Source organism: Acomys russatus, chromosome 18 (genome assembly GCF_903995435.1).
Source record: "Acomys russatus chromosome 18, mAcoRus1.1, whole genome shotgun sequence".
Classification (NCBI taxonomy): domain Eukaryota; kingdom Metazoa; phylum Chordata; class Mammalia; order Rodentia; family Muridae; genus Acomys; species Acomys russatus.
This window is the reverse complement of record NC_067154.1, coordinates 8,805,625-8,829,439: the sequence shown is the minus strand read 5'-3', so window position 1 is coordinate 8,829,439 and position 23,815 is coordinate 8,805,625. Positions and strand designations below refer to the sequence as shown.

Here is a 23,815-nt window from a genome sequence, read left to right as displayed (position 1 = left end):
TAGGGATCCATTAGGACAGTAGAGATAGGAGTGCTTTTAAGCCTCGATGCTTCTGTCTTCAGCCTCCCTCACCTCAGAAATCCTCTGGAAGTAGGACTCCCGAGTCCTGGGATCCTAAGATCTTCAGAAGTCTGTAAGTGTTGCTTTAGACCCACTGCCAGAAAGCAGAGGGAAAGAACATTCAGAGGTTTCAAAGCTCCCTTCTTCTCTGAACTAGCCACAGTGTTAGACACAGTGCCGGGCCCTAGAACTATGGCCCTGGGCATGAGTGATGGTTGCTGAGATCCACAGAGGTGAATCCACGCAGCAGAGGGCTTACTCCAGTGTCAGTCAAACCGCGACAGACCTGGGGCTAAGCAGGGCAGGTTTATAGCAGCGATGGGATCTTCCTTAGTCCCTTCCCCATGGGTCAAGGCTGCCTCTACTTCTCAGCTGTTCTTGCCCACTGTCTTGGTTTCTTTTCCCGTTGCTGTGGCAAAAAATACTCTGACAAAAGCAATTTAAGGGAGAAAGGGTTTCTTTTGGCTCACAGTTGGCGGTACAGCTCATCATGATGAGGAGGTCAAGCTAGTGTGAGCTTGAATCAGCTGGTCTCGCCCATCCACAGGCAGGAAGCAGCAGATAATGAGTGCTTGCTGCTCGGTTCTCTCTCTACATATATACTCCAGGATCCCAGCCTAGGAGTAGTGCCACCCACCACAGACAGGTCTTCCTGCCTCTGGTAATTCTCATCAGGATAATCGCTCCCTAGACTTGCCCAGACCTCTGTATCCAGGTGATTACAGATTTTGCTAAGTTGACAATGAACATTGAACACTGTATCTACTCTGCATCTCGTTTTCCCAGCTGATCACAGAGGTCATGTGGTAGCAGCATCCGGGTCAAAGGGCCCAAAGGTTTACAGAGCCTTAGAGACCTATTGGTCATTGTCACAGCCCTCGAGGCTCTGCCTGCTGTCAAGTGCTTGTCCCCTCTCCTTTCTACCCTCTGATCTTGTGGTTGCAGAACTACCTCTCAGAACTCTGGAGAATTTTTGTTCCTCGTTCGCAGTGGTAGTATCTGAGCCAGAGAGGAGAGATGCTTCAGTCAGACCCTGGCATCTCCACTTGAATCGTGTGTGCCGTTAGTAACATTCTTAAATGTCTTTGGCCTTCGGTCTTTATGACTGTAAAAATGATACTTTAGACTGTAAGATTTATAGGATTGTCACAATGATTGCCCTGAGGCAAGACTCAACACTTCACCACATTTCAAAAATGAAACAGAGGAAAACAAACCAGAAATGGCTGCTTCCAGCACATTTTTGGGCTTTAAACTTTACATAAAAGATAAATGACAAACATTACCAAATGCACAGCTGAAGTTGAAACAAAACAGAAGTTTCCAAGGACCAAGCAAAACAAGTTTCAAAGAAGAGGAATTCTTGGAGGAGGAGGATGGGGAGAGGGAAATGAGAGCTCAAGCCAGAGGGGAGACAAATACACGGTTGAGAGACAGTATCACTGGCATGGAGTCTACAATGTATGAGACGATGGGAAAGTGTGACCGTGGATCCTACAGCATAGCCTGGACCCCAGAAGCTGTCCCTCCTCAGCACTGCTATCACTGTCTCACCGCAGGCCAGTCCAAGACCTTTCTGATTGGTCATGACAAAGGGCCAGTCCAAGACCTTTCTGATTGGTCATGACAAAGGGCCAGTCCAAGACCTTTCTGATTGGTCATGACAATCAATGCTGATAGGTCAGCCAGCATCAGGCCATACCTGTCAGTAAAGATTCTAACTGGCACCCCCAGGTGGTTGCTCTAAAAATGAGGAGGGAGGGGAGGAAACAGTAGGCTAAGGAAAAGGGGTCACTTGGCAGAGAGCTGCCCCAAGAACGTGGCATCTTCAGACCCCACAGATAGAATCTCCAGGGTGTGTGTGTGTGTGTGTGTGTGTGTGTGTGTGTGTGTGTGTGTGTGTGTGTGTGTGTGTTATGTCTGTGTGTGTCTGTGTACAGCTATTGCTAAGACCCATAAGCAGACATTTCTCTCAAGAAGCCCACAGTCACACATGGATATGTTCTGTTCTTCCTAATTGTCTCTCTATTGATGAGCAGACTTTGTTAAAATCTCATCTTAATGAACTCCTAACTTTTCATTAAAAAGAAAAAAAGCTACGGTGGTTATGACATGTATGTTCATGTACACGCGCGCACACACACACACGCAGACTAAATAAATGAAATAACTGAAATTTAAATATTTAAGTAAATAAAGCTATTTTTAAAAGAGGAAAATCAAAGATGCCTCTTCTTAGACTCCATCCTTGGCTTTTATTTCCATTTCCCAGAGCAAAGCCCCAGTGGCTCTGTGACTCCCTCTGCCTCTTTACTAAAGCACCTCTCTCATTTTCCCAAGAAAGAGAGGTGGGAGGCATGGGGAAAGAGAACAGTTTTCTCAATAGTGAAATGTGTCAGTTTAGGTCTTATTTAGGAAATCACCTAGCCCTGCGCCATTTCTCCTCCATGCTCCTTTTGACACTGTGGTGGGTCTCCAGTGAGGCCCAGGAGGCAGAACGCATTCGCCCCCTCTCAGCCCACTTCTTGATTCCTGCTCTCTCCTTTCCAGCTGGGCTGGACACATCCTCGGAGCCCATGCTATGCCAGTTTCAGATTTGTGCCTGAAGCGGGGAAATTCTGCTTCTGCTCCTTGTGCTGGATCAATCAACACATTCTTCAGTCTCCTTGTTCCATCCTGGAGGTCTGGGAGAAGCACAGACTGGCCTGTGCATCTTCCTAACTCCTGGGCAATGGTCACATCTCTTCACCAGATGGGTGGGAAATCTCAGTAGCTTGATGTTCTAAGTCTTACCTTTACCGCTATTTCTCAGCTTACATCTGGTCACCTGGGGCTCAGGTGTACTGAACTGGACCTAGGAACTGGGTGGGTTGGTATGTGAACCTTAATATCAGAAGGAAGCTGGAAAAGGAAGGGTGTGGCTTATGCTCAAGGTGGGGGCAGGGTCTGACCCAATTGGTTCCATTGCAGTGAGATCAGCTGGCAGCGACAGGGATGTACTGTGTGTCACTGAAGAGGACCTGGCTGGTGAAGACGAGGACATGCCATCCTTCCCATGTACCCAAGAGGGTAAGTGCTCGGGGACCACTCCCCTCCCGTCTCCTCTAAGAGCCAGGAGTTCCCTGCCTTCATCTCTAGACTTGTGAGCAATGTATCCAAATATGTGGTTTTGGAATTCCTGCTCTCATTTTCCCTACTGTCCCTTGGAGAGTGAAGGACAGAACTGTGTAGCCTGGGGCTGTGTAGTATGGGTGAAATCTTGCACATAAGTGTCATGTGTCCCCTGGGCTCCACTTGAGCCCTGGCAGGGAGCCCTGCCATCTCCCCCAGCTGCACACAAAGCCTGTCTTCTGCTTTGTTGATCATGTCATTTGAGTTGCTGGTTGGACCAGAGCCCTCACTGCCATTTGGTATATATTATAGCTTATGATTTTTTACCTTGACTGTACCTGTACTAACTCAGGCCCGCCCTTGGAATTGTGGGATTTGTCCTAGTGTGCTGTGCAGACCAAGCACTAGGTTTCTAATTGCTGCCACTACTCATCATTTGCAGCTAAACTATGCTCACCTTGTGGGTCATCCTAATCCTCAGTGAGCACACACACACACCCCTGCTCTCTCTTCCTTCCACGCAGCAACCTGATAAGTGCACTTTAACTCCTTGTTTGGTGTCCAGGAGAACCACCACTTATTTGCCCAGATTGAGAACTGGTGACCAACTTCTGCCGTGCCTGGGGCTGATGGGGTCCCCAAGAGTGAGCCTTTAAACCTTAAAACTGAAAGTCTTAGTAAAACATTGTGATTTGCCCCGACTGAGGAATTCTCACTGCAGTAGAGTTTCAGCGCTGCCACCCAGAAGGTCGTGGGCAAACTGGATTGTGTTGAGCACACAACAGAGCAGTGCATTGAGTGGGAGTGGGGTGGGGTGGGGGTTAGGGAGGAGTGAGCAAGCTGCTGCGATTGTGAATCACTGATAGGTCCAGTATAGAAAGGAAGGTGTGTTCCCACTCTGTGTTGCCTGACAGAAGATACTGATGAGAAAGAATGACTGGTAAGGAGGGGTGGGGTGATCTGTGTCTCCTCTATTCCAGAAAGTTCTAGAAAATCAGCCTAGGCAGCAGAACAAGTAAGCTCCCCTTGCGATCCTGGCTTGGAAAGCGATGAGGCAGGCCAGCTAAGGAACATGGAACTGAGCACTCCACTCCAGCCTCCATCACTGACCCAAGCCACAGCCACCTTCTTGTCCTCCACAGGCCGGCCAGGACCCCGCTGCAGCCGCTGCCAGAAGAACCTGTCCTTGCACACATCAGTGCGGATTCTGTACCTCTTCCTGGCTCTGCTCCTGGTGGCCGTGGCCGTGCTGGCATCCCTGGGTGAGCTCAATATACTGTGGTGATGGCTGCAGGGGAATGGCCGGTTAGGTTTCTGCACCAACAACACCTGCGTGGAGAAAAGAACTCCCCATCCACCACCCAGACTAGCATCTTCCTGGCTAAGGTGGTGGTGGTGGTGGTACATGTCTTTAATTCCAGTACTCAGGAGGTAGAGGCTGGTGGATCTCTGAGTTCAAGGCCAACCTGGTCTATGGAGCAAGCTCCAGGACAGCCAGGGTTACACAGAGAGACCCTGTTTTAAAAAACAGAACAAAACAAACAAACAAACAATAACAACAAAAAGAGCTGGAGGGCTTTGAGTAGAAGAAAATAACCAGAGGGGCTGGCAGGTCTGTGATGGAATCATGTGAGAGTTTTCAGAACTGCCGATTATTCCCATGGTAACAGAGATGAATCCATTGGATCAGGTGGCTTCTAAGACCTTCCACCGTCTCCGCGTGTGTGTTGTTCAAGGTAAGATTGGGTTACCACCTGCATCAAGATTGCCTTTGGTAGTCATTAAAATGTAAATTCCTGGGTCTTACTCAGACCTGCAAAATCCAATTTCTGCAGGTGAGGCCAGGAAACCCGAGTTTTGGTGTTTCTCATCCACAGCACAGTCGGTGTGACCGTGGTGCTAGTGTGTGGCCAGGTTCAGGTAGACTCTACCATCTAGAGTCTAATTGTTGAGGGTAAATTGTCTAAAACCAGTTTGATCACGTCCATCCCAAACTCTGTTCCAACCTGCTTGATGCTAGAGACAGGGACAGGAGCAGTGAGAAGCAATGGAGGTCTGCCTGACCTTGACCCAGGGTACTGACCCTTAGTGTGAACACCCTCCTGGGAAGGCACTTGATCCTGCTTCTGTGTGAGGGTATTCGGGAACCAACCTCCCTGGCCGTATTACTTACCTTTCTTTTTGCTATGACAAGAAGCAATGTAAAGGCAGGAAGGCTTTGGCTTATCACTTGAAAACAGTCCCTCATGGTGAGAGAGGCATAGTAGCCAGATGAGATGACAAGATACATTGAGTCTTCAGTCAGGGCCCAGCTAGAAAATCTCAAGGCTCACTCCCGGTGACCCCCCTACCTCCAGCAAAGCTCCATCTCTGAGTGGTGTGTCTTCCAACACAGCATCACAGCCGCGTACCAAGTGCCAAAGGCAGGAGCCAATAGGGCACGTTTTACACTTAAGCCATAACAAGACAAGAAGGCTGCATGAATAAGGGCAACACTCAAGCAAACCAATAAATATATAATTACAGAATGTGACACGTGCAGTGAGTGGGGAGAAGAGCACGGAATGAGCCCATGGCCGATGTCCCGGAAGTAGACATTATGAAGCATTAGAGCCAAAATGGCAACTATCAGATCTCCCTACTTCTTGGGCTCCTGAGAGAGGGCTCAAACAAAATAACTGTCACCAACTGTAAAGTCCTACCCCCACCCAACAGTATATGCTACTGTCCCACGGCTCTCTCAGACATGTCAGTGTTACTAATTAATTCGCTGTCTTGACAGATCTGAGACATGCAGTGTTCACTAGCGCCTGGAGATTTTAAATCACTTGAAAGCGTAAAGATTTGGGGGTGCCAAGAATTTTAGAAGTCGCTGCCTCCATGTTTCCATTTTGTAGATGAGTCTATTCATTCTGGAAAGGCTCATTGACTGGTCAAAGTCACCCAGCAGACTTTATATCAATCAGAGTCCAGAACCCGAGTTGCTTTGGGTGATTATAATCCCATGCTGCTAGATGTGGCCTTCAGAGGATCTGTGTCAGCAATCAGTCCAACCTAGACCCTCTCACCACTGCCAGGGCCAGCCATGCTTCTGCTGAGTAAACCCAGACACCCTGCTCCTGCTGCAGCAAGCTCTTAAGCCTGTAGCCACACCAGCTTTTGTAGGGTCTCGGGCTGACGGCAACTATAAGGTAGCATGGCGTCGGAACAGGACACCTTGTACCAAGGATTTGGACAAATCAAAGGGTTGCGCTCCAAGCATTTATCCCAAGGAAAAGTCATGTCCTCACAACCATCACAGATAAGGGTTATGTCTAAGATGGAGCATTGGTCATATCTCCATGTGAGACTTAGTTTATAAGCTTAGCAGTGGAGGTACCTTGGGTGTCCTTGGTGAGAGGATTTTTTTTTTTTTTTTTGCATCCCTGATGTACTCTTATATAAAGCATGGTGCAGAGATCAAATGTCATGATTTTAAAGAGATTTTTAAGCCTTGATAGAAAAATGTTCCTGAAAACCAACCTAGGTACCCAACCACAGAAGAATGGATAAAGAAAATGTGGTGTGTGTCAACGGAATCTCTTCAACCTTGAAGAAGAAGATAATGGCATTTACTGGAAAACATATAAAAGACAAATATTACATTTTCCTCTAATTCACAGTTCCTAGGTTGTATAGAGAGATATAAGATCTCATGTGTATATATGACATGAAAAGGAAAAATAAAACTGTCTAGGGGGACAAAGGGGACCAAGTACAAGGAAGGAAAGAGAGGACTGGGTGTGGAAGGACGATGCTCTATGTACACTGTATTCTTGTATGGAAATGTCCATATATAACACAGTGCCACACATAGGTAATACACACACTGAAATATTTTAAAAAGAAAAGAAACGTTTAAAAACCTTTTTTAGGGGCTAGAGAGATGAGTCAGCAGTTAAGAGCCCCAGCTGCTCTTCCAGAGGGCCTGAGTTCAATTCCCAGCAACCACATGGTGGCTCACAACCATCTGTAATAGAATTGGGTATGCATGAAGACAGAGAACTCATATACAGAAAATAAATAAATAAATCCTTTTTAATAAAAAAAAAACTTTTTAAAATAAAAAGTAAAAAAAAAAAAATTTTTTTTAATCTCCCCAAAAAGAAAGAATGAGAAGATGGTAGGAAGAAAAAAATGCCCATGATGCCATACCTATAAAAGTCAAATAAGAGAAAATTGATGTGATGGTCAGAATAACACAGTTTTGCATTTTACTTTCTAAAGTATGCATTTTTGTAACTGTTGAGTGCGTATCCATGGACACGTGACTAGAAGAAATAGATACTTGAAGGTGGTGGTGGTGGTGGGTGCTCTCTGGAATAAAGAATAATTTTATCTGTATGTATGTGAATTTTCACTATCCTAACTATCCTAAAACTCGGGTTAGAAGGCAAATTATCATTCTTGTGAAGGAACATGTTCTGAACTCGGGCAGTAAAAAGCATCTTGGCTTGGCCACTGGGCAGCCTCCCTCCTGGGAGAAGCACGGGTGGCTTCCCTGTCAGACTGACAAGAATGGTCTCATCAATGAGCTGAGCTACTTCTGAACCATGACCCCAGCCCATCGTCTCTTCTGTTTCCCCAGTTTTTAGAAAGATGGACGCTCTCTCAAAAGACATCTCCTTCACCCAGTCCAACTATAATAAGAAGCTTGTGACGATGCAAGAAAATCTCCAAGGACTGGGTAAGATTCTAGTGTCCAGAGCACACAGGACCAGAGATAGACAGGTACTGCCTACGTCCTAAGACAAGACAGCCAATGGTCCCAGCTTCCTTCTGTTAGCTGAGCACTGTCCACTCAAAAAGGGCTGGGACAGAGCAGAGTTTTCTGTATGGGCTGTTGATCTACCCAGAGACCATAGGCAGAGAAGGAAAGCAAGGGTGGTCCATTCTCAAAATATCCTCATGCTTCTCAAATGATCTGTAAGAAGGCCTTGCAAAGCCTCTTTATATATGAGGCCATTTCCAGTCACTGCCTTAAGCCACAGCACAGTTTACAATGGGCTAGCCTCTGCTCCAATCAGGAACATTCTAAAAGAGAGTGATTCAGAAGGAGACATAGCAGATGTGGGTTTAAAGGTCATTTCCTCTGTTGCAAATAGCAAGTGCTGGCCTGACACCTAATAACAGAGTTCTATTTGGCAAGCTACTACTCTGTGCTTTACTCCTCAGGAGTCACAAGGAAAAACCTCCCCAGGGCCACCTTCCCCACAAGCATATTGTGAGAAGCCAACCAAGACAACAGATATTAAAATGTGTATAGAATAGTGTACAGTGGAGGTTCTTGGCCACCTCAGAGCAGTTAGTTACTGAGATCTGTTCTTGAGAATGCAGCTATCCCCATTTGGGTGAACATCTGAAACCTCACACTTCAGGTTGCAGAGTAAAGATGGGATCCCATGGGGATGGTGAGACTTTTCTTTCTTTCTTTTTTTTTGGGGGGGTGTCATTATGACAATTTAATATATACATGTGAAGTACTTTGATCATATTCAATCCATTACCCCTTTGAGTATTTCTTGATATTATTATTATTATTGTTGTTGTTGTTGTTGTTATTATTATTATTATTATTATTATTATTATTATTATTATTATTATTATTCGCTTTACATCTTAGTCCTAGCCCCATCCCTCCTAACCTCCCAGGCCCACTCTCCCTCAGAAAAGGAGACACCCCCCTTCGCATCCACCCCAGCTCATCAAATCATAAGGCAGTCCTGCCAGGGGGAAGTAATCAAAAAGCTGGCAATAGAATCCATGACAGAGAAAGCCCCTGCTCCCCTTACTAAAGGACCCACATGAAGCCTGAGCTGCCCATTGGCTACATCTGTGTAGAGGGCCTAGGTCCAGTCCATGCATGGTCCTTGGTTGGTGCTTCAGTCTCAGCAGGTCCCTCTGGGCACTGGTTAGTTGGCTTTGTTGGTCTTCTTGTGATGTTTTGTCACCTCCAGGTCCTTTTCTCCTCCCCACCCCACCCCCACTTTCCCCCAAGTCTCCGTAAGCATTGCCCAATGTTTGGCTGTGAATCTCAGCATCTGTTTCAAGGCACTGCTGGGTGGAGCCTCTCAGGGGACAACTCTGCTAGGCAAGCATAGCAGAGTATCATTAATAGTGTCAAGGACTAGTTCTCTCCCATGGATCTTAGTTTGGGCCATGCATTGGTTGGACATTCCCTCAATCTCTGCTCTATCTTTATCCCTGCACATCTTGTAGGCAGGGCAAATTTTGAGTAGAAGATTTTGTGGGTGGGTTGGCATTCCCCTCCCACTACTAGAAGACTTGTCTAGTTAGAGGGTGTCTTCTTCAGTCTCTATGACCCCTGCTACTAGGAGTCTTGGCTAGAGTCCCTTTCATATCCTCCTGGGAGCATACCCTGACTTAGGCCTCTGGCTTGTCACAGAGATGCCCCCATAGTCTCTCTTTTCTCTACAGGCATTTTGTCCTCCTGCTCCCACTCTCCCCAGGTCTGATCTCCACCCTCATGTCTCTGTCTCCTCTCTTATCTTGTTCTCTCTCTTCAACCACTACTTCTGTCTCTACTGTGTCCCCTTCTGAGTGAGATTTAAGCTCCCTTGGCGAGGCTTTCCTGAGAGGGATTTTCATAGCAGGAAAGGGAGCAGGATCGGAAGGCACTCGGCAGTTCCTTGGGCCCACATTTCAAGAAGTACATTTGGGGGCTGGAGAGATGGCTCATTGGTTAAGAGCACCGCCTGCTCTTCCAAAGGTCCTGAGTTCAATTTCCAGCAACCACATGGTGGCTCACAAGCATCTCTAATGTGATCTGATGCCTTCTACTGGCCTGCAGGTGTATATGCAAGCAGAACATTGTATACATAATAATAAATAAATAAATCTTAAAAAAAAAAAAAAAAAAGAAGTACCTTTAGGGCTAGAGAGATAACTCAGCCACACAAGCACTGTGACCTGACATTACTCCCAAGAACCCATGTGGGAAAAGTGGGTGTGGAAGCACAAGTCTGTGATCCCAGCGCCAGGGTGGCAGAAACAGGTGATTCTTGGAGTTATGTTGCCAGACAGCCTAGCCTGATTGATGAGCTCCAGGCCGGTGAGAGGATCTGTCTCAAAAATCAAGACAGATGGCACCCAAGGAACAACACCTAAGGTTGTCTCAGATTTCCACACATGGTTGAACACATATAAACATGTGTACACACACACACACACACACAAATACATACACCCCTTTGTCCCATTTAACTGAAAATGTTGTCCCCTTTTCTCTTGAAGATCCAAAAGCCTTGAACAACTGCTCCTTTTGCCGTGAGGCTGGGCAGCTGGGGCAAGAGATCAGGAAGCTCCAGGAAGAGCTGGAGGGCCTTCAGAAGATGCTGCTGGCCCAGGAAGTCCAGCTGGACCAGACCTCCCAGGCCCACGAGCTGCTCTCCACCAGCAGCAGTCAAATCTCCCAGGAGACGGGCAGTTGTTCCTTCTCCATCCACCAGGTCAATCAGTCCCTGGGACTCTTCCTGGCACAGGTGAGGGGCTGGCAGGCCACCACAGCAGGCATGGACATCACTCTGAAGGACCTCACCCAGGAGTGCTATGATGTCAAGGCCGCTGTGCACCAGGTCAACTTCACGGTGGGCCAGACCGCTGAGTGGATCCATGGGATCCAGAGAAAAACAGATGAGGAGACCCTGACCCTACAGAAGATAGTCACTGACTGGCAGAACTACACCAAGCTCTTTGGGGGTCTGCGAAGCACCTCTGCCAAGACTGGAGAAATGGTCAAGACCATTCAGGCCGCCCTGGGGGCCTCCTCACAGCGCATTAGCCAGAATTCTGAGAGCATGCATGACCTGGTGCTGCAGGTCATGGGCCTGCAGCTCCAGCTGGACAATATCTCCTCCTTTTTGGATGACCACGAGGAGAACATGCATGACCTCCAATACCATACCCGATATGCCCAGAATCGCACAGTGGAGAGGTTTGAGTCTCTGGAAGGACGCATGGCTTCTCACGAGATTGAAATCGGTACCATCTTCACCAACATCAATGCCACCGACAACCACGTGCACAGCATGCTCAAGTACCTGGATGACGTGCGGCTGTCCTGCACACTGGGCTTCCACACCCACGCTGAGGAACTCTACTACCTGAACAAGTCCGTCTCCCTCATGCTGGGCACCACAGACCTGCTCCGGGAGCGCTTCAGTCTGCTCAGCGCTCGGCTGGACTTCAACATCCGAAACCTCTCCATGATCATGGAGGAGATGAAGGCTGTGGACACCCACCACGGAGCAATCCTTCGAAATGTCACCATCATCCGAGGTAAGAAGAGGAGGGGTGGGCAGGCCTCTCCAGGGACCCAGGGTCATTGATGTACACAGGACCACATGATTTTAGGGGGAAATCGCCAACAGTGTGTCCATAGATAGAGAATGCTAGCTGGATAGGGAAATAGATTGGTGAAATCATCCTGTAATTGATTTCCAGGGCAGCAGGCAACTTTAAGAAATGTCTTTATGGCGCTAAAGGGATGACTCAGTGGTTAAGCACACATCCTGCTCTTACAGAGGACCTGGTTCAGTTCCCAACACCCATGTAAGGAAGCACTTGTCACTCCAAGGGGATCCAAAGCCCTCTTCTGGACTCCACAGGAACATGTGCATACCTGGTATACACATTCAAGTAGGGACACACACACATAACAATAAGTAATTTTTTAATGTCTGAAAGTTCTGCCTTTGAGAGTTAGGCTTAGTTGTGCACATCTGTAATCCCAACACTCAGGAGGCCGAGGACAGAAGAATTATCATGGAATTAAGACCAGCTTGGCCTACACATCAAGTCTCAGAGATATAGAGTGAAACCTCATCTCAACAAAAAGAACAAATTAAAGAAAGGAGGGAGGGCAGGTGAGAGCGTCTTGTAAACCTCTTAGCAAAGGCGATCTGATTTCTAACTTTGCCTTTCATAGAAAATTCGATTTTCACCTCTGGCTTTCTTTTAGTCCTCACAGGCAAGTTTGCAGACCATGTCTTTTTTTGAAACCACCTATGTTCACTTTCTCCCTTTGCGCTCTCTCTATCTGCCCTTCAGATCACCCTAATGTATTCTTCTCCTATGTCTCTCTAAGTTCCTTTATTCACCAGAATTCCACAGAGGTAAAGAAAAAAAAAAAAAAAAACAACAGAACTAGTGGAATGAAGATAGATAAATGATAGCCGAGTGACAGATAGATAGATAATAGATGATAGATAGATAGATAGATAGATAGATAGATAGATAGATAGATGAGAGAGATATGAGGATGATGATGATGATAGGTAGGTGCATAGATAGACAGTTGACAGACAGATATCATAAGGAATTGGTTTGTGTGACTATGAAGACTGGCAAGACCAAGATCTGCAGAGATAATGCCCTATCAGAAGAATACCAGGCAGAAAGAATTCTCTTATCCAGGGGAGGGTGAGCTTTCTGGGGTTTTTTTGTTTTGTTTTGTTTTGTTTTGTTTTGTTTGTTTGTTTCTCCGTGTAGCCTTGGCTATCTTGGACTTACTTTGTAGACCAGGCTGGCCTGGAACTCACAGCAATCGCCTGCCTCTGTCTCCCCGAGTGCTAGGATTACAGATGTGCTCCACCATGCCTGGCATGAGCTTTGTTTTATTCTCATCTTCAACTGTTTAGATGAGACTTAGCCTCCCATTAGGGAGGATAATCCTCTTTCAACCCATATGTCAGCCTCAACAAAAATCACGCTCACAGGAACATTCAGGGTGAAGCTTCATCAAACACCTAGGCAACCTCATAGCCCCTTAAAACTAATACATAAAAGTAATCGTCATAAACCTACCCCTTGTCAACTATCTCACACACACACACACATTTCCTTAATTGCTACACTTAATTGCCAAGTGAAATTAATAGGAAGGCCATGTTTCAAACTACCACACACAATTAATTATCCTGCGTAAAAACAAAAGCCCACGAACACTTTGCACAGAAGGAGGGTTATAGAACAATTTTCACTGTTCCTCATACCTCAAAACTCAAATACTGTGAGGTCATTGTAGCCAATACATCCTGTTTTGACAGATAGATGACAAAGAACTGAGAGAAGAAATGAAGCAAAGTTGTTGTTACACTCACACAGATTTGGTCATAAAAGTCAAGGATGACATGCTCGTGACAATGAAGTCCTTATTCTTGTAACCCATCTGTGGTCATGGTTGGGATTTAATAATACCTTCTTCCACTTCCTGTTCCAAATTCCCTTTGCCCCCAACCAGAATTCCTGTAGATCAAGGCTACTTCATTTCAGAAGGTTCCAGGCCATTGGTATTCATGCCTTGATTCGATGCACAAGTTTCCTAAGGACCTTAGTCACCTGAGGAGGCACACTGTTTCCCTTCTTTCTTCCCTCCCTCTGGACCCAGAGGCAGAGGAGGCCTTAAGTGGCCAGGTGATGGTCCTAGCTTCTTGCTTTACCGAGTCACCGCTGTGTCTTTGCTGGAGGCATTTGTCCCTTGGAACACAGAGCAGCCACTTCATGTGAACCTTTTGTTGGTGGGTCACTAAGCAATGCTGTGAACTGTGTCTTCCTATGATTGCCCTTTGATTCCCAACCGCTGATGAAAGTGATGTCTTCTCTACCCTCGAGGCATGGGAAGCAGGCCTGAAGTCCACTCTATCTCCTTCAGCCTTTGCATCCTCTACAGCATCCACCATGGGAACCGTCTCCAGCCCATTCTCCAGGGCAACCTTTGCTCTTGGAACCTACCTCACTGATGCTCTCATGCTCTTTGGCCAACTTGTACTAAGTCTATGCTGCCCCACGTGATGTCACAGTGTATTTGTGCTGCCACTGGAGACCACTTTTCACTTTAAACTGACCGTTGCTATACTTCAGTTTCGCAATGAAGCTAGACACGGAGAATTTCCATGGGAACCAAACCCTTCCCATCCTATTTTACCAAAGACACACATCTGTGTGGTTTCTGTGGTGCTGTGTTCGAGTGAAGAGCATTAGGAGATGGCTCTTTTGGTCCACACACTGCCAATTGTGTGGTGGTGTTTAATTCACTCGAAGAACAGAGGAAATTCCAAGCTTCCCAGGGAACAGCCCAGTTATACACACTGATTTGCAGAGTTTCTTAGAAAGCTTTCAACAGTAGCCCCTACTTATCAGAAGTTTCCCTGTCCATGCTTTCATCTGCTCATGGTCAACTGTGAGTGAAAACAACAAGTGGCATACTGCATAGTTTAAGAAAGATGTGCCTTTCTCATAGATGTGTATAAGGAGACAGGTAGTGGGTCTGGGGTTGGCTGCTGTTCATGCTTTCACCCATCCATTGGATCCCTTAGACATATTCTCTGCAGAAAGGGGGACTTCAGATGTAGACACCATCTTTCAGAAAGGAAACTTAAGACAGGAGAGTATGGTTAAGCAATGTGTGCAGGTCACAGATTGAAAATCTTGGGAGCTGGAGAAATGGCTTAGTGTGTAAAGGGCTTGCTGCACATACCGGATAGCCTGAGTTCCATTTCTAGTATTCACATAAAAGCCAGGAGCATTAGTGTATGCCTGTCATCCCAACACTGGGGAGGTGGAGATGAGAGGACTAGCCAGTCTATCTAAAAGGGTGAGCTCCAGGTCCTGTGAGAAACCCTGTGTCCAAGACGTATGCTGGAAATCAATTGAGAAAGACACCTGACATTGGCCTCTGGCTAGTGACATGTACTTTGTGCGTGTACATGCATGAACACATCTACGCGCGCGTGCACGCACACACACACACCACACACACCCATACACGCCTGTCCGCTCAGAAAAAGAGATGCTCAGAGCATGAGCTTGCAGGTACCTTAGACATTTCTACTTGGGTCCTGTTTCACTATAGAGTAAGGGATAGAGAATGGAAGAGACAGAGACAGTGCACAGAGGAGTTCTTGGAGACTGACATTTGCTGTTGCCATGACCACGGCAGAGTTCTCATCGCAAGACCTCATCTTAGGCATGCTGGGGTATCTGTTTGAATACGTAGGACCCTTAGCTCAACATCTTCATGTTTCTGCTGCCCCTGGTGCATTTTCTCTTTGATATAGAATGGTGGGGTGGGGAAGGGAAGAACATGTTTAATTGTTTTATCTTACGTGTATACAACGAAGCCAGGTCCTGCGCATTTCCATGGGAACCGAAAACTTCCCACATCTCACTGAGAAGATGTGTGCGTGTGGCTCTAAGATGCAATTTTAAGCTATATCTGTTGGCCAGTATCCCTCCAGGCCCTCATGGGCACAGTTTCTCCTATCTGAAAAGTAACTTTCCAGATAAATTGAACACCCCACCCAACAGGGAAGTCATCAGTCACCCTCGGACGTGCTCTGAGGCTCTGACCCTGGAACTGGCAGTGAAGAACTGCCCAGCTGGTGTAGAGCTGACAGAAGAACATAGCTAGGGAGATGCCAGTAACACAGGCAGAATGGGGAGGGGGGATGCCAAGTACCTCCTGAAGGAAAGAAGGCTGGGTTATAATTACTCTGGGACTTTAGGCAAAATTGCTTCGCCTCCCCAACTGTGCTCTGTCATCTGTAAATAAAGGGGTTAGGACCAGCCCCATTCCAGCTCTAATCCCAAGCCTCTACTTACTAAACAGAAATCCTGTGGTGCATCTGCACTGGTTACATCTCTCCTAGAATCTTTATCGCTTCCTAGTCTCTAGGATAATTTTTATGTCTGTGCTAGACAGTGTCTGTGCTAGACAGTGTCTGTGCTAGGACTATCCTTTGGGAGTTAGAGGCAGGAAAAAAAATCACTGCTCATTAGCTGAGGGATGGGTAGAGCACTTCATCAGTTTCAACTCTGTATCTTCTCACCCACTGTGTCCTACTTTAATTTCTGTGGCTGTGACGAAAAGCAGCTTTGAAGAGAAAAGATTTATTCGGCTTTCAATTCCAGACTACAGCCCACCACTGAGAGGAATCAAGCAGCTAGGTATATTCCTATCGACAGTCAAGAGCAGAGAGAAATGAGTCCATGCAGCCCCACTTGCTTAATGGCTTGTCCACTCTCAGCTAGGCTTCTCCTCTCTTACACCGTTCAGGGCCCCCTTGCCTAGGGAATGGTGCTGCCCACAAGGGACTGGGCCTCCCTACACCAATTAACAATCAAAACAATCCCACATAGACATGTCCCCAGACTGACCTGATCTAGATAATTTCCGATTAAAAACTCTCTTTACAAACTATTCTGGGTCATGTCAAGTCAATAGTTAAAACTAACCAGCATTAAAAAAAAATTCTTTTTAAATCTAGCCAGCATAAACAAGATCATTAATACTTGCCCTGTTTATACTGCATGGGGTAGTTGTGAGGAGCAGTGACAATAGCACAGAACTAAAATCATTATATTAACTTATAAGGCTTTGTTGGTTTTTTGTTTGGTTGGTTGGTTGGTTTTACTTTGTTTTGTTTTTCAAGACAGAGTTTCTCTGTGTAGCAGCCCTGGCTGTTCTAGAACTCTTTTGTAGACCAGGCTGGCCTTGAACTCACAGAGATCCTCCTGCCTCTGTCTCCTGAGTGCTGTGATTAAAGGCGTGCGCCACCACACCACACCTCCACTTAATATAAGGCATTCTTACAAAGTGAAATTATTGATATCCCTTTCACAAATGTCCAACAGTCCATGGAATCTGGCAGGCACTCTAGAAGTGTTTGCTCAACGAACAGAATACATGAAAGTTTGTGCAGAGGAACTAAACTGGCAAATTTGTTCCGTAAGTACCACCTGCTCTAGCACACTATAACCCATTAGGACTCAGAAGTTGCCGTGCTAAGAAGGGAGCAGCAAGGTTGACAAGATGGCTCAGCAGGTTAAGGTTTCTGCTGCCAACTCTAATAACCTAAGTTCAATTGTTAGTACCTGAAAAGTGGGTGGAGAAACTGAGTCCAGCAGTTGTCCTCTGACCTCCAAACACCTGCTCACACACTGCAAGCAAACACTTCACTACATGCACAAGTAAATAGATTAATAGATGATAGATAGATAGATAGATAGATAGATAGATAGATGATAGATAATATTTTAAAGAAAGGAAAAATCATGCTGTCTTGGTTTGTTTTCAGGCACAGGAGTTTTGTATGCAGGTGGCAGTGAAGAGAGTTAGTAGCCGTGACCCCCATTTTTGTCTGCCCAGCCTTATAAAGCTGCTGAGAGTTTCTTTGGTACCCTAGCTACACTCTTCCATTTGGGTTCTCGCCTCTAGAAGAGAAGCAGCAGACGTTGGCAGGCTGGCATCAGGGAGCCCTTTCAGCCGGCATCTCAGAACCTACCAATGGCTCGCGACACCATGGATGAGCAGGACTATGTCTAAAGACACTAGATTCTTCTGGCTGCTCCTATCTCTTTCATCTTTCCAATCCTGAGTATGGACCACAGAACCACCACCCACTCTGTCTCCCTCAGACATGCAGTCAGTTGTGGCTGGTTCCTAATGGGCCTAAGAGGCTAATTACAGTCTGTAACTTCCTAAGTAATGATGGGCCTCCATGGGACTCCTTACCTCAGCCACCATGCTGGTGTTTGCTTCTTGGCTGCTCAGAGCAGTTTTGAGCCCTCCTCTTCCCTACCCTGTACTCTGCTCACGCCAATGTCTTATTATTGACAGGTCATTTGAACCCTGTCCTTGGCCTCAAGCCTTGGGTCATCTTCTTTCCCACTGTGCTAACTGCTCGTTAGCGACTTTGTTCCTGTGTAGGCTGGGCTCCTCTGCCTCACAATTCTCTGAGAATGTAAGAAAAGAGCCTTTCCAAGCCCCCATCTATTTTTTTTTAAATGTAAGTACCAAGAATAGAATCCACGACCTTGCACATGCTAAACAAATGCTATTTCTTGAGACAAGGTCTTATTATCTAGCTATCCAGACTCTATGTAGCCCAGGATGGCCCAGCACTCCCAATTCCCCTGTCTATGTTTCTCAAGTACTCAGATTACAGCTGTACACCCATGTGGTTTTCCTCCTTCCTGGGGGGTCTGTTGGCCACCAGCCCACCAAGGCAGGAGGAGGAGAAGGCGAGGCACAGAGTTTGGAAGGCCATGAGCACCACTAAGATTGAACACTCTGGAACCACTTCAGGGAGCCAGTCAACTTTAATCAGGGAGAACAAGGACTATATATCCCTTAGGGAGTGGGTCAGGGGCTTCCAGGATAGGTGTACATAATTGGTTGAAATCAGGCACTTTAGGATGCTTGTTTGCATTTGGCAGCACGCTCCTATTATATGAATGAGAATACAGTACCTAATTATCCTATAGGCACAGGGAGGGGAGAGCTAGCAGGGAGCTGTGTCAAGGACCATATATCAAATGTGGTTAGGGGCATCCATATCTAAAGATACTCTCCAGATGCAGTCAGGCAGAGAGCTGGAGACTCCTGCTGGGGAGAGGGAGTCCTGCACCTAACGCTGAGGTCAGAGTGGCTATCAGGACTTCGAAGACTGCAACCTCAAACAGCAGGGTCCTTCCGACACACCACCATGCCTGGCTATTGCTACTTATTTTGGACCCCTCAGAGAAGTGTTTGAGAGCCCTTCCCTCCTCCAGACAGCCCCAAACAAGATAGAAGAGACCCAGAAATCCCTTTGGGGGGTCCTGAGGGGCCAAGGTGATGTCTATGGGAGGAAGCCTGGTTGAGGGGCCCATCACTTTTTCTCCTCCTGCTGTTACCTAGGACTCACCCAGCTTCTCAGAGATGGAGCAGCAGTGGTGGCCACAAGAGTTTACATAGAGAAAGAGGTGGCCTTTCTCTTCCGGGTCCTCCTCACAACCATGCTTAAGACAGAGGCTGAGGCTTCTGCCTAATTGTCTGCCCCAAGCACGATGGGCCCACACTCCTTCCCCCAGAGAAGAAAGGCTTGGGTCTGCCCTGGAAAGACACCCAGGGAATGAGTGGCAGAGCAGACTTTTGGCTCTGCCTTTTCTCCTTTGCTGCTGGCGCGGAGACCCTAGATACCCTCATGGTGGCTGCGGTGCTCCCTCCAGGTCAAGGAGGAGAGGCTCTTTTCAGAAGACAGTGGCACCAGAGAAAATGGGGCCCCCCAGGAGAAAGCGAAGCCAGCACTTGGAAGGCAGAGGCAGGCGGATCGCTGTGAGTTCGAGGCCAGCCTGGTGTACAAAGCGAGTCCAGGACAGCCAAGGCTACAAAAAAAGACCCTGTCTCATGGGGAAAAAAACAAACAAACAAAAACAAAAAACAAACAAACAAAAAACAAAACAAAACAGATGGCCTGGGGGCAGGGCATAGCACCCCTACCATGGTGAGATTTCCCCAGACTGGACACAGAGTGCAGTCTCTTCCACCAGAATTCAAAAAGAGTGAAGGAGCAGGGGACTTGGAGAAGTCTCTGGGGCAGCCTCTGTTCCCGTGGCAGGGGGAGGGCCAATAAAAAACAAACAAACAAAAAACTGATCCAAGAAGGAGCTGGGAGAGACACCTGAAGAAAGCGCCCACCTACTGAGGTGGGGGGGCACTCAGAACAAGGGGCAGTAGAGCCACAGGCACTTGGATCTTCAGTTGTGCAGTGGTACGCTAAGAACAGATTAAGCCGTTTATGTTCAATCAACTCAGCTGTGTGACCGGGTGACACTTAGTACAGCTCTCCAGTGAACTCCGAGTTCTGGGATGGGGAGAGTTTGCTCTGCATGGCTCCATCAGCCACACAGCCTCACAAGGTCTCGCTACAGCTCAATGGCCCTCTGCCTCTCTAAATCTCAGCTGCTCTCGGTGCCAGGAGCAGAATAAGGGCAGGCACTGTGGTTTTTGCCAGTTCCGAGAGAGACCTGCCAGGCTGGGGGAGGTAGCCCCTGTGTGGGCATCAGCTTGGGCCTGTGCTGTGCAGTGAGGCACTCTCTGGGAATAGAAGGGCCGGTCCTGTCTCCCGGTTTCTCTAACACCAGGCTGCTACCATTACCCACCAGCTGCCCTCAGCCCGCATGCCACGTGAGCTGAGGCGGAGGCCTGTCCCACGGCAGGCAGTGGCCGGAGCAGACTGGAGGGTTTTTATTGGCTCTAATGGGGCTGACAGTCCGGGCTCTGGTTTCCAGTTTAGGTCATAATAGATATTCGCTGACCTGGTTCTACTTCCACATAGAAACACTTTGAGAAGGAGATGCAGGAACAGCAGAGTGGCAAGGAGCTCGGGGAAGCAGGTCACAATAGCCAGCATAAAGATGACCCAAGGCCACAGAATAAGATTCTGGCAACTCAAATAGCTCTCAGATCACAACACTTACCATTTCTTCCTTCCCTCAAAGACATTACTGAGTTCTGGTCTCCCCTTAAGACCTTAGAATCAGACACACTCACGCGCATGCGCACAGGAACACAGCTGAGGGCGGGGCTTGTCCTTGTGGGTCTGTGTGTGCAGGTGTCTGTGGACCTCAGGTTTTGTTCCTTAGCAGACATCTTCCTTGGTTTTTTGAACAATGGAACAATCCCCTGGGCCTGGAGTTTGATAATTAGGCTTGGCTGGCTAGCCTACGTCCTCCACCCAGGACTAGGCAGGTGCATGCCACCAGACCCAGTTTTTGTTGTTGTTGTTTTTAAACTCGAGTTCTGGGGATTGAAGTCAGATCTTCAAAACAGCAAGCATTTTACCAACCAGACCACTCCCCAGCCCACCAGTGGGATTTCACGTCACTTTCCAGATTTCAGTTGAAAAACTGGACTAGAAAACTTTTGACACTGCCTTGCAAAGGGTCAGAGATGCCAGCAGAGTTTCTCATGGTGATGTGAGTCAGGCTCCGGGACTCACAGTTCCCACCAACCCTGCAGCTCACCCACAGGGAGACCACAGAAAAGAACCAGGTCTCCCTGCCCCTGCTCCTCTTCACCGACCCCGCCCCAGCCTTGCCTTCACACTGGCCGAAGCTCTTTCTCCACGCCCACTGTAGATCACGCTCTGTCTCCTGTGATCTTAAAGCATTCTGCATACCCTGGCAGGGGGGCAGCTACTCTCTGCCATGTGTCCTCAGGGTTGGTACAGATCTGAGAACTGTGTCTCTCAGACTGATACAGATAGGAGGAGGGGAGGCCCTTCGACTCCATGCTGAAAGCCGTGTGTCTTCCCACCATCATCAGGACTATAATAGAGGCCCAGAGCTTGAGAAATGGCCTTTTCCAACAAACTCTGAGCTCTCCTGACTGCATACCAGGCTCTGCGCTCAGTGCTAAAGATGTGAGGAAATGGCTCTTGTCATCTTTCCAAGAGTCTCTGGTTTATCAGAGACCAAGAGATACGCATCTAGTGCTGGCTCGCACTATACTGATTCTCTATGTGTCAGCTAAAAAGCAGCAGCCTTAGGGCTCCTAGATGAGGCTAGACTTCCTGGAGTGGTAGCCCTTTCTTCAAGGATGCTTCAGCGAGTTAGGTCTCACCTGATTGTCTTCACTTTTTCCTCTGTCTCTGGTTGCACACCCTTGGTCTCAGAGATGTAAGAGGTCACTGAGTGTTGGGCATGGAGTAAGAACAGTATTCAACATCCACAGAAAGTCTAGAACGTCAGGCTGCCCTAGGGAAGGATGGAAGCATGCTGGATGACTGTGGCTGTGTGGACTGTGACAATCGCAGCTCTGCTCCCGGTTCTGCTGGGCTGTGTGTGGCGCTGCAGGGGAACCTGCAAGTCAGAACTGGGAGCTTAGCAGTAAGTACTCCAGGCCCAACACAGGACACCGCTGACACAGGTTGTTGCATAGAGCACGCTGGTCTAACCCACCTTGCCATTTCAGCAACAGTAAAGTAACTTCTGTCTGGATGTCAGCTGTTCCTCTGCCCACTCGGTTTACACAAAGCCTCACAAGTGATCTGTCTCTTCTTCTATCTGATCCTAGGTGTCCCCGGCCCACCAGGACCAAGAGGACTCAAAGGAGATGCAGGCGTGAAAGGACCTGTTGGTAGCAGAGGGTCTAAAGGGGACCCTGGCAGCCTGGGACCCTCAGGACCTCAAGGTCCTCAGGGGCAGCCTGGGGAGCAAGGACCTTTGGGAGAAAGAGGGCCAGCTGGTCCCCGAGGCTTTCCAGGCCTCAAAGGCTCAAAGGGTAGCTTTGGCACTGGAGGGCCAAGGGGGCAGTCAGGCCCCAAAGGGGATGTGGGGCCCCCAGGGCCAGTGGGGCCCCCAGGATCTCCAGGACCATCAGGGCCTCAGGGAAAGCCAGGGATTTCAGGAAAGACAGGGTCTCCCGGCCAGCGGGGCGCCACAGGGCCTAAGGGTGAGCCGGGTATCCAGGGTCCCCCTGGACTACCTGGGCCTCCAGGTCCACCAGGCAACCAAAGCCCCTACTGAAAAAGGCTTTTATTCTGATGCTGCCATGCAGCTTGGGGAGGTAGGTTGGAGAAAGCAGCCAGAAGGGCCTACTACCTACAGACAATCATTTTTCTTTTATTCTGATATGAGGGTGCCTTTTAGAGCTGACTGTATAGCCTTAAGCTCCCCAATAATGACTGTACCATAGGAAAACAGCTCCCCCCCCTCCACTTTCCTCTACTGACCAGGGGGAGCCTCCTGGGTTTCCATGGCTGGATAGGAAGAAAGGGAAGAAGACCTCCTTTGTCCTGTGACACCCTGCTGGGAAGGTGGTTCCCTAGGGAAGAATGTCATGTCATAGAGCTCTTGGATGGTAACTCGCTCTGGTCTCTGCAATGTCTTAACACCCGTGGGAGCCAGGTCTTGAAAACAAAAACAAAAAACAAATCCAGGAAAGCCTTTGGGGAATTATAGCTAAATGTCCAGAGACAAGCTTCTCCCAACAGTCATGGGAGTAGAGGTCATGGGGAGCTGCCATGCCCCACACAGGGCCAGAGACCACTGCCCAGCTGGCATTCTCAGGCCCCGTGCACATTGTGGTGGCCCTGACAAGTTCAGAGGGTTTTTATTCACACGTCTAGAAGATTCTTCCCTTCTGTCTTACCTCTGCATCTCGAGAGTGGCCTGGAAGAAACCCAAGTAGAGTTTCACCTGCAGGCAGCCTACAGGCCCCAGAACATTCTGCTTATCCACTAATCCATCTCCCAGTAAGGCCACAGGGCTGGAGGTGAGAGGACAAGGCAGGAATGAAGCATCTCTCTGCAAAGCCGCCGCTTGTTCAACCTAGGCTGCCATGCTGTGTTTCCAGAGGCTTCTCTGTGGTGGCCGAGGAGGAAGAAGCTGATAATGGGGTAAGTCTTGCCTCCTCCTCTTGGCTGACTTGTCACAGATGCACATTGACCTCACCCCACAATGACCTAAGATGTCTGGAGTTCTTTCCCATACGCACAGCAAGCTGGACCAGACATGGGAAGAGCCTGAACAAGGAGACTTAGACAGACATTACTTCTCATCTTCCATGAACTTCTTGCAAACACTGGCAGAAAGGGATGCTGGGAAAGGCCTGCATTGTCTTGACTCACTTTCTGAAAAGCCTCCCTGCTCCTTCACAGTCCAGAAAACTTAGACCCTCCAGACCAGAGGATAGAGCTGCCCCTTCCCGTGCCCTGTCTGCTTCCTGCTCAAAGCCTCTGTGTTACCTTCCTCCTCAACATCAGTGTGCAACTGGCTTGCACGTCCACCCTCCCCCTCCCCCCACCTGCTGTATAATTGT

At 48.0% G+C, this 23,815-nt stretch overlaps 1 protein-coding gene across 1 annotated transcript; it reads left to right on the top strand.

Moving 5' to 3' along the window:
* The first annotated feature begins 2,969 nt into the window (after positions 1-2,969).
* Positions 2,970-22,898, top strand: Scara3 (scavenger receptor class A member 3). The gene is made up of 5 exons (XM_051160730.1): positions 2,970-3,129; positions 4,314-4,433; positions 7,799-7,897; positions 10,465-11,508; positions 22,070-22,898. The coding sequence occupies exons 1-5, from the start codon at positions 2,985-2,987 to the stop codon at positions 22,519-22,521; spliced, it is 1,860 nt and encodes a 619-aa protein (XP_051016687.1). The 5' UTR covers positions 2,970-2,984; the 3' UTR covers positions 22,522-22,898.
* The last annotated feature ends 917 nt before the right edge of the window (positions 22,899-23,815 follow it).

Excerpts from the sequence above, each read along its gene's own strand:
- Scara3 (XM_051160730.1), top strand. The coding sequence starts at position 2,985 with ATGCTCAAGGTGGGGGCAGGGTCTGACCCAATTGGTTCCATTGCAGTG. Across the intron at positions 4,434-7,798 it reads GGCCGTGCTGGCATCCCTGG|TTTTTAGAAAGATGGACGCT; the intron begins GTGAGCTCAATA and ends CTGTTTCCCCAG. Across the intron at positions 7,898-10,464 it reads AGAAAATCTCCAAGGACTGG|ATCCAAAAGCCTTGAACAAC; the intron begins GTAAGATTCTAG and ends TTTCTCTTGAAG.